Below are 9,419 nucleotides of genomic sequence, written 5' to 3'. Positions count from 1 at the left end.
CCCCTCTATCTCACTCTCACCTCACCCCCTCTACCTCACTCTCACCTCACCTCCTCTACCTCACCCTCCCTCACCTACCTCACTCTCAACTCACCCCCTCTACCTCCCCTGCCTTGCCAGGATGCCTTTGCCAAGGGTGAGGCATTCCTAGGGCACCAGGACCATGGTTACAGAGCTAGCCCCGGCCTTCCAGCCGGAACCCACTGCAATGGCGCCTGGCAACACGGCATCACCATAGTAACACCCGAGCGCAGCTTCCTGTTTACCTGCGAGACGGAAGTTGAGCAACAGGATTGGCTGAAACACTTCAATGATGTCATCAGCATCCAGATGTCCCCTCAGGAGTACTCCAGTAAGAGATTACAACCTCTTATTAAGGGTTAAGGGTATTAACATCTATGTGTGTTTATAAGCATACCGATGTCCCCTCAGGAGGACTCCAGTAAGAGAGGACCATGTTTTACTATTTATAAAGGGTTTATAAACATATATTGCTGTTATTGTTTGGTTATAAAGTGTTTATTAACGTCTGACCTCATGTTTGTGTTTTGCAGTGGAGGCGATGTTCAGACACAAGCATTGATGGACCCTTCCTCCTCCCATCCTCCTCTCCTCTACCCGTCTTCTGTTCCTCCTCTCCTCCTCTCCTCTACCCCTCTTCTGTTCCTCCTCTCCTCCTCTCCTCAACCCGTCTTCTGTTCCTCCTCTCCTCCTCCTCTCCTCTACCCGTCTTCTGTTCCTCCTCTCCTCTACCCGTCTTCTGTTCCTCCTCTCCTCCTCCTCTCCTCTACCCGTCTTCTGTTCCTCCTCTCCTCTACCCGTCTTCTGTTCCTCCTCTCTCCTCCTCTCCTCTACCCGTCTTCTGTTCCTCCTCTCCTCCTCTCCTCTACCCCTCTTCTGTTCCTCCTCTCCTCCTCTCCTCTACCCGTCTTCTGTTCCTCCTCTCCTCCTCCTCTCCTCTACCCGTCTTCTGTTCCTCCTCTCCTCTACCCGTCTTCTGTTCCTCCTCTCCTCCTCCTCTCCTCTACCCGTCTTCTGTTCCTCCTCTCCTCTACCCGTCTTCTGTTCCTCCTCTCCTCTACCCGTCTTCTGTTCCTCCTCTCCTCTACCCGTCTTCTGTTCCTCCTCTCTCCTCCTCTCCTCTACCCGTCTTCTGTTCCTCCTCTCTCCTCCTCTCCTCTACCTGTCTTCTGTTCCTCCTCTCCTCTACCCGTCTTCTGTTCCTCCTCTCCTCTACCCGTCTTCTGTTCCTCCTCTCCTCCTCCTCTCCTCTACCCGTCTTCTGTTCCTCCTCTCCTCTACCCGTCTTCTGTTCCTCCTCTCTCCTCCTCTCCTCTACCCGTCTTCTGTTCCTCCTCTCCTCCTCCTCTCCTCTACCCGTCTTCTGTTCCTCCTCTCCTCTACCCGTCTTCTGTTCCTCCTCTCCTCCTCCTCTCCTCTACCCGTCTTCTGTTCCTCCTCTCCTCTACCCGTCTTCTGTTCCTCCTCTCCTCTACCCGTCTTCTGTTCCTCCTCTCTCCTCCTCTCCTCTACCCGTCTTCTGTTCCTCCTCTCTCCTCCTCTCCTCTACCTGTCTTCTGTTCCTCCTCTCCTCTACCCGTCTTCTGTTCCTCCTCTCCTCTACCCATCTTCTGTTCCTCCTCTCTCCTCCTCTCCTCTACCCGTCTTCTGTTCCTCCTCTCCTCCTCCTCTCCTCTACCCGTCTTCTGTTCCTCCTCTCCTCTACCCGTCTTCTGTTCCTCCTCTCCTCCTCCTCTCCTCTACCCGTCTTCTGTTCCTCCTCTCCTCTACCCGTCTTCTGTTCCTCCTCTCCTCTACCCGTCTTCTGTTCCTCCTCTCCTCCTCCTCTCCTCTACCCGTCTTCTGTTCCTCCTCTCCTCTACCCGTCTTCTGTTCCTCCTCTCCTCTACCCGTCTTCTGTTCCTCCTCTCCTCTACCCGTCTTCTGTTCCTCCTCTCTCCTCCTCTCCTCTACCCGTCTTCTGTTCCTCCTCTCCTCCTCCTCTCCTCTACCCGTCTTCTGTTCCTCCTCTCCTCTACCCGTCTTCTGTTCCTCCTCTCCTCCTCCTCTCCTCTACCCGTCTTCTGTTCCTCCTCTCCTCTACCCGTCTTCTGTTCCTCCTCTCTCCTCCTCTCCTCTACCCGTCTTCTGTTCCTCCTCTCCTCCTCCTCTCCTCTACCCGTCTTCTGTTCCTCCTCTCCTCTACCCGTCTTCTGTTCCTCCTCTCCTCCTCCTCTCCTCTACCCGTCTTCTGTTCCTCCTCTCCCTACCCGTCTTCTGTTCCTCCTCTCCTCTACCCGTCTTCTGTTCCTCCTCTCTGTTCCTCCTCTCCTCTACCCGTCTTCTGTTCCTCCTCTCTCCTCCTCTCCTCTACCTGTCTTCTGTTCCTCCTCTCCTCTACCCGTCTTCTGTTCCTCCTCTCCTCTACCCGTCTTCTGTTCCTCCTCTCCTCCTCCTCTCCTCTACCCGTCTTCTGTTCCTCCTCTCCTCTACCCGTCTTCTGTTCCTTCTGTTCCTCCTCTCTCCTCCTCTCCTCTACCCGTCTTCTGTTCCTCCCTCTCCTCCTCTCCTCTACCCCTCTTCTGTCCTCCTCCTCCTCCTCTCCTCCCTCTCCTCTACCCGTCTTCTGTTCCTCCTCTCCTCCTCCTCTCCTCTACCCGTCTTCTGTTCTTCTGTCTCCTCCTCCTCCTCTACCCGTCTTCTGTTCCTCCTCTCCTCCTCCTCTCCTCTACCCGTCTTCTGTTCCTCCTCTCCTCTACCCGTCTTCTGTTCCTCCTCTCCTCCTCCTCTCCTCTACCCGTCTTCTGTTCCTCCTCTCCTCTACCCGTCTTCTGTTCCTCCTCTCCTCTACCCGTCTTCTGTTCCTCCTCCCTCCTCCTCTCCTCTACCCGTCTTCTGTTCCTCCTCTCTCCTCCTCTCCTCTACCTGTCTTCTGTTCCTCCTCTCCTCTACCCGTCTTCTGTTCCTCCTCTCCTCTACCCGTCTTCTGTTCCTCCTCTCCTCCTCCTCTCCTCTACCCGTCTTCTGTTCCTCCTCTCCTCTACCCGTCTTCTGTTCCTCCTCTCCTCCTCCTCTCCTCTACCCGTCTTCTGTTCCTCCTCTCCTCTACCCGTCTTCTGTTCCTCCTCTCCTCCTCCTCTCCTCTACCCGTCTTCTGTTCCTCCTCTCTCCTCCTCTCCTCTACCCGTCTTCTGTTCCTCCTCTCTCCTCCTCTCCTCTACCTGTCTTCTGTTCCTCCTCTCTCCTCCTCTCCTCTACCTGTCTTCTGTTCCTCCTCTCTCCTCCTCTCCTCTACCCGTCTTCTGTTCCTCCTCTCTCCTCCTCTCCTCTACCCGTCTTCTGTTCCTCCTCTCTCCTCCTCTCCTCTACCCGTCTTCTGTTCCTCCTCTCCTCCTCCTCTCCTCTACCCGTCTTCTGTTCCTCCTCTCTCCTCCTCTCCTCTACCCCTCTTCTGTTCCTCCTCTCCTCCTCCTCTCCTCTACCCGTCTTCCTTTCCTCCTCTCTCCTCCTCTCCTCTACCCGTCTTCTGTTCCTCCTCTCCTCCTCCTCTCCTCTACCCGTCTTCTGTTCCTCCTCTCCTCTACCCGTCTTCTGTTCCTCCTCTCCTCTACCCGTCTTCTGTTCCTCCTCTCTCCTCCTCTCCTCTACCCGTCTTCTGTTCCTCCTCTCTCCTCCTCTCCTCTACCCGTCTTCTGTTCCTCCTCTCTCCTCCTCTCCTCTACCCGTCTTCTGTTCCTCCTCTCCTCCTCCTCTCCTCTACCCGTCTTCTGTTCCTCCTCTCCTCTACCCGTCTTCTGTTCCTCCTCTCTCCTCCTCTCCTCTACCCGTCTTCTGTTCCTCCTCTCCTCTACCCGTCTTCTGTTCCTCCTCTCTCCTCCTCTCCTCTACCCGTCTTCTGTTCCTCCTCTCTCCTCCTCTCCTCTACCTGTCTTCTGTTCCTCCTCTCTCCTCCTCTCCTCTACCCGTCTTCTGTTCCTCCTCTCTCCTCCTCTCCTCTACCCGTCTTCTGTTCCTCCTCTCTCCTCCTCTCCTCTACCCGTCTTCTGTTCCTCCTCTCTCCTCCTCTCCTCTACCCGTCTTCTGTTCCTCCTCTCTCCTCCTCTCCTCTACCCGTCTTCTGTTCCTCCTCTCCTCTACCCGTCTTCTGTTCCTCCTCTCTCCTCCTCTCCTCTACCCGTCTTCTGTTCCTCCTCTCTCCTCCTCTCCTCTACCCCTCTTCTGTTCCTCCTCTCCTCCTCTCCTCTACCTGTCTTCTGTTCCTCCTCTCTCCTCCTCTCCTCTACCCGTCTCCTGTTCCTCCTCTCCTCCTCTCCTCTACCCGTCTTCTTTTCCTCCTCTCCTCCTCCTCTCCTCTACCCGTCTTCTGTTCCTCCTCTCTCCTCCTCTCCTCTACCCGTCTTCTGTTCCTCCTCTCTCCTCCTCTCCTCTGCCCATCCTGGAGATCACCAAGACGTTTGAGTTAGGTTAGGCTGTCCTTGCCTAAGAAAGACAGATGTACAAACACACTAGACTGCAGCAGGACCTGTCATCATGGTCAACCACTGTGCCTTACACTATGTCATTACTTTAATCTCTCAGATCAATGTGATTTAAATGTTTACTTTTAAAGTTCCCTATTAATATGTTAGAAATTGACATTTTTGATGGGTGAGTTTGGTTAGGAGATATGCAAAGATATACATTTGAATATAACTATGGATAATGTTCAACCCTCTTGTGGTTGTGTATAAACAGTTAGTGGGGTTTTTTATAGTGCCATTTTGTGGTGTTTCAGGAATATGCCAGATCTCTCTTTCTACATATCATGTATGACCGAAGATATTTGAAGGTATTAGACAACATATTTAGACTGAGGAGACATGCAAAGAATATCATTGATTGATACATACTTGTCATTCATCCCATGTCGTGCTTTTATTCTTGTTATCAAGGGTGTTTTCCAATATAAAAGAAGATTGGTTGTAAATGTTCATGTTTGAGGTACTACAAACTATTTTTATAAATCCATACATTGGTCTCCTCTTGTCTTAAATATGTAAATGATTTGAAAATGACTTCTAAAGAGTTCATGTGTGAGATATAGAGGTTGAATGATATGTCAGTGCGTGTGTGTGTTTATGTATGCTTGGTTGTATGCATCCTTGTGCATGCATGTGTGCGTACCTGCGTTTGTGTGTGTGTCAATTGCATTGTGTGTGTGTGTGTGTGTGTGTGTGTGTGTGTGTGTGTGTGTGTGTGTGTGTGTGTGTGTGTGTGTGTGTGTGTGTGTGTGTGTGTGTGTGTGTGTGTGTGTGTTTTAGCGCCAGCAAACCAGGGGTGTTTAAAACTGCACCCAGGTGTTTAAAGAGAGCAGGACTCATAAATCCATAGAGTCATCCTGGGTTACACCTATATGAGAGAGAGAGAGAGACGGGGGGAGAGAGAGAGTGAGGGGGACGGGGAGAGAGAGAGAGTGAGGGGGACGGGGGGAGAGAGAGAGGAGAAACAGAGCAAGAGAGAGGTAAAGGGGACAAAGAGGAAGAAGGAAAGGGGTCAGAGGACAGAGAGAAGGAAAGAGAATAGAGGACAGCAGTTGAAGGAAAGAAGAAGACGGACACAATAAAACACCTATGAAGAGCTCTGGAATGAAAGACGAGAAGGGGCCCCAGTTACTCTATTGGAACACCCCAACATTGACCTTCTGAGAGATACCAACAATGACCCTCCACCGTGCCAGCTGAGAACACAACACAACCTAACCTCTGGATACAGTCTGAGAGCTTCTGAATCACCACAAACTGACCAACGACAACACACTGTCAACTCAGGACATCAAGCTACTCCCAAGTCACCGGTGTGGTTCAAGTCCACTAGAAACTGAAGCGTCTGTCTGTTCTTCTGTATCGCCTGGGCTTCGTCCGGTACCCGCGGGAAGGAAAGGATCATGGGAGCTTGGAGGAGCTGGAGCAGGGACGTGAAAACATCGGGAGATAAGAGACACTCGATAGGGTGGACTTGTCAGCCATGTCCTGGTTCACCTTAAAGCTGCAGGTTAACAGTCGTAGTGGAACTGAAGCCACTGTTGAAGCATCACTACACACGGCCTGTTTTCCTATTGGATTTAGATTCAATTTAGATAAACAGTCAGAAGGCCAAAGAAGATTTATGTGTTTTCAAGTCAAATGTTACTTGTCACATACACAGTTTCCAGCAGGTTTAAAAGGTGCAGTGGCATGCTGACGTGCTATCTCCCTCAACAATGCAGAACAACGTGCTATCTCCCTCAACAATGCAGAACAATGTGCTAACTCCCTCAACAATGCAGAACAACGTGCTATCTCCCTCAACAATGCAGAACAACGTGCTATCTCCCTCAACAATGCAGAACAACGTGCTATCTCCCTCAACAATGCAGAACAACGTGCTATCTCCCTCAACAATGCAGAACAAAGTGCTATCTCCCTCAACAATGCAGAACAACGTGCTATCTCCCTCAACAATGCAGAACAAAGTGCTATCTCCCTCAACAATGCAGAACAACGTGCTATCTCCCTCAACAATGCAGAACAAAGTGCTATCTCCCTCAACAATGCAGAACAACGTGCTATCTCCCTCAACAATGCAGAACAGTTGTTGTTTTTGTCTGGTTCTGTCTGTTTTTCACTGGATCTTATGCAGTGCGCAAAGTCTTAATGATTCTCTATTCACTCCAACATGGAGCACTTTAAAATCCATTTGGAATCCATAAGCAACTCTTTAAAATCCATTTGGAATCCATAAGCAACTCTTTAAAATCCATTTGGAATCCATAAGCAACTCTTTAAAATCCGTTTGGAATCCATAAGCAACTCTTTAAAATCCGTTTGGAATCCATAAGCAACTCTTTAAAATGCGTTTGGAATCCATAAGCAACTCTTTAAAATCCGTTTGGAATCCATAAGCAACTCTTTAAAATGCGTTTGGAATCCATAAGCAACTCTTTAAGAATCAGTTTGGAATCCATAAGCAACTCTTTAAAATCTGTTTGGAATCCATAAGCAACTCTTTAAAATCTGTTTGGAATCAATTAGCAACTCTTTAAAATCCGTTTGGAATCCATAAGCAACTCTTTAAAATCCGTTTGGAATCCATAAGCAACTCTTTAAAATGTGTTTGGAATCCATAAGCAACTCTTTAAAATCCGTTTGGAATCCATAAGCAACTCTTTAAAATGTGTTTGGAATCCATAAGCAACTCTTTAAAATCCGTTTGGAATCCATAAGCAACTCTTTAAAATGTGTTTGGAATCCATAAGCAACTCTTTAAAATCCGTTTGGAATCCATAAGCAACTCTTTAAAATCCATTTGGAATCCATAAGCAACTCTTTAAAATCCGTTTGGAATCCATAAGCAACTCTTTAAAATCCGTTTGGAATCCATAAGCAACTCTTTAAAATGTGTTTGGAATCCATAAGCAACTCTTTAAAATCCGTTTGGAATCCATAAGCAACTCTTTAAAATGCGTTTGGAATCCATAAGCAACTCTTTAAGAATCAGTTTGGAATCCATAAGCAACTCTTTCAAATCCATTTGGAATCCATAAGCAACTATTTAAAATCCATTTGGAATCCATAAGCAACTCTTTAAAATCTTTCTGAATACTAATAGTAACAACAGTTTATCCCAGTAAAGTGATCACTTCATTTTAGGGAACTGCTGGCCTTATTTATGAACTCAAACCTTTCCCCAACGATGAACCAGAGCCAGACACCCATCGTGACCTCCATCTCCCCCCAGTCAGGGCATGGTTCTGGGGACTCGGGCGCTGTCTCTGGAGGGGGTAGCTCCGGGGGTGGGGGTTTGTGGGTGACCTCTCTCCTCGGCGCTACCCTCCTAATCATGCTCGCCATGGGCGTGGCGGGCAACATCTACACCCTCTTCATCATGCGTTCCGCGGCTCTCCGCCGATCCGGCTCTATGTACGTCTATATACTCAACCTTGCCCTCGCCGACCTCCTCTACCTCTCTACGATCCCATTCGTCATCTGCACCTACTTTGCTCACGATTGGTTGTTCGGCGAGGCCGGTTGCCGGGTCCTCCTGAGTTTCGATCTCCTCACCATGCACGCCAGCATCTTTGTCCTGGTCGCCATGTCGTTGGAGCGCTACCGGGCCGTGGCGAAGCCGTTTGACGCCCGGCGATCCAGCACGCGGGGACGGAAGGTTGTGGCGGCTGTCATCTGGTTCGCGGCGTTTGTCCTGACACTACCCATGATGATTATGATACGGCTGAGGGAAGGGAAGTCAAACGCGGCCGGGAACGTCAAGCGGATCTGTTACCCGACGTGGACCCAAGAGGCCTTCAAGGCCTACCTCACCGTCCTGTTCCTGACCAGCGTCCTCGTACCCGGTTTAGTCATTGTTGGTCTCTACGCTGGCCTAGCACGTCGCTATTGGACCGCTCAGGCTAGCTTGGGAGGAAGCAGCCGTTCAGCGAGAAGACGAGGCTTAAAACAAAAGGTAGTAACAATGATTTTTTGTATCATTGTAGCGTACTGGGTGTGTTTCCTGCCTTTCTGGGGGTGGCAGTTGGCACAGTTATTTTCCCCGCAGTCCCTCAGGGCTCTGTCTCCTGCCACTCACAGTTACATGAATTACTTTGTAACGTGTCTGACCTATGGGAATAGCTGTATTAATCCTCTGTTGTACACCCTCCTGACCCGGAACTATAAGGACTATCTGGCTCAGAAGGGTCAGAGCACAGGGTCAAGTAGGGGAGACCCGGCAGCCGGAGCACCCCTACAGGATCTATAATCAGAGTAGAGATGACCTGGGGTCAGCAGCCGGAGCACCCCTACAGGATCTATAATCAGAGTAGAGTTGACCTGGGGTCAGCAGCCGGAGCACCCCTACAGGATCTATAATCAGAGTAGAGGTGACCTGGGGTCAGCAGCCGGAGCACCCCTACAGGATCTATAATCAGAGTAGAGGTGACCTGGGGTCAGCAGCCGGAGCACCCCTACAGGATCTATAATCAGAGTAGAGGTGACCTGGGGCCAGCAGCCGGAGCACCCCTACAGGATCTATAATCAGAGTAGAGGTGACCTGGGGTCAGCAGCCGGAGCACCCCTACAGGATCTATAATCAGAGTAGAGGTGACCTGGGGTCAGCAGCCGGAGCACCCCTACAGGATCTATAATCAGAGTAGAGGTGACCTGGGGTCAGCAGCCGGAGCACCCCTACAGGATCTATAATCAGAGTAGAGTTGACCTGGGGTCAGCAGCCGGAGCACCCCTACAGGATCTATAATCAGAGTAGAGGTGACCTGGGGTCAGCAGCCGGAGCACCCCTACAGGATCTATAATCAGAGTAGAGGTGACCTGGGGTCAGCAGCCGGAGCACCCCTACAGGATCTATAATCAGAGTAGAGGTGACCTGGTGTCAGCAGCCGGAGCACCCCT

The 9,419-nt window shown here is 50.5% G+C and overlaps 2 protein-coding genes and 1 long non-coding RNA gene across 52 annotated transcripts in view; 2 read left to right on the top strand and 1 right to left on the bottom strand.

The window, feature by feature from the left end:
- zgc:92360 (uncharacterized protein LOC436988 homolog) overlaps positions 1-1,171 on the top strand; it is a 34,450-nt gene extending 33,279 nt beyond the window's left edge. Inside the window, 2 exon segments of the mRNA XM_052527964.1 lie at positions 121-352; positions 555-1,171. Of these exon segments, the coding sequence (XP_052383924.1) occupies positions 121-352; positions 555-583 (261 nt within the window). The 3' untranslated portion in view covers positions 584-1,171.
- LOC127932374 (uncharacterized) lies at positions 1,047-5,050 on the bottom strand. Of its 50 annotated transcripts, none has more exons than XR_008145024.1 (6): positions 4,000-5,050; positions 3,649-3,925; positions 2,889-3,258; positions 2,338-2,374; positions 1,405-1,570; positions 1,068-1,183 (listed from the first exon to the last, which is right to left on the bottom strand). It is a non-coding gene; the product is annotated as an uncharacterized LOC127932374 (long non-coding RNA). The 50 variants fall into 50 exon arrangements; XR_008144991.1 differs by having other exon boundaries at positions 2,889-2,925; positions 2,980-3,258; positions 3,649-5,049; XR_008145009.1 differs by having other exon boundaries at positions 2,889-2,925; positions 3,018-3,258; positions 3,649-5,049.
- Positions 5,051-7,530: 2,480 nt separating this feature from the next.
- Positions 7,531-9,008, top strand: uts2r4 (urotensin-2 receptor 4). The gene has a single exon (XM_035770239.2). It carries the CDS (start codon positions 7,687-7,689, stop codon positions 8,770-8,772), a length of 1,086 nt encoding a protein of 361 aa, XP_035626132.1. The 5' UTR covers positions 7,531-7,686; the 3' UTR covers positions 8,773-9,008.
- Positions 9,009-9,419: the final 411 nt, after the last annotated feature.

The sequence above is a fragment of the Oncorhynchus keta genome, chromosome 10 (genome assembly GCF_023373465.1).
Source record: "Oncorhynchus keta strain PuntledgeMale-10-30-2019 chromosome 10, Oket_V2, whole genome shotgun sequence".
Lineage (NCBI taxonomy): Eukaryota > Metazoa > Chordata > Actinopteri > Salmoniformes > Salmonidae > Oncorhynchus > Oncorhynchus keta.
Note: the sequence above shows the minus strand (reverse complement) of the source record. Positions and strands in the feature narration are given on the sequence as shown.

Bases quoted from the DNA above. Each gene is read 5' to 3' on its own strand.
- uts2r4 (XM_035770239.2), top strand. From the start codon at position 7,687: ATGAACTCAAACCTTTCCCCAACGATGAACCAGAGCCAGACACCCATC.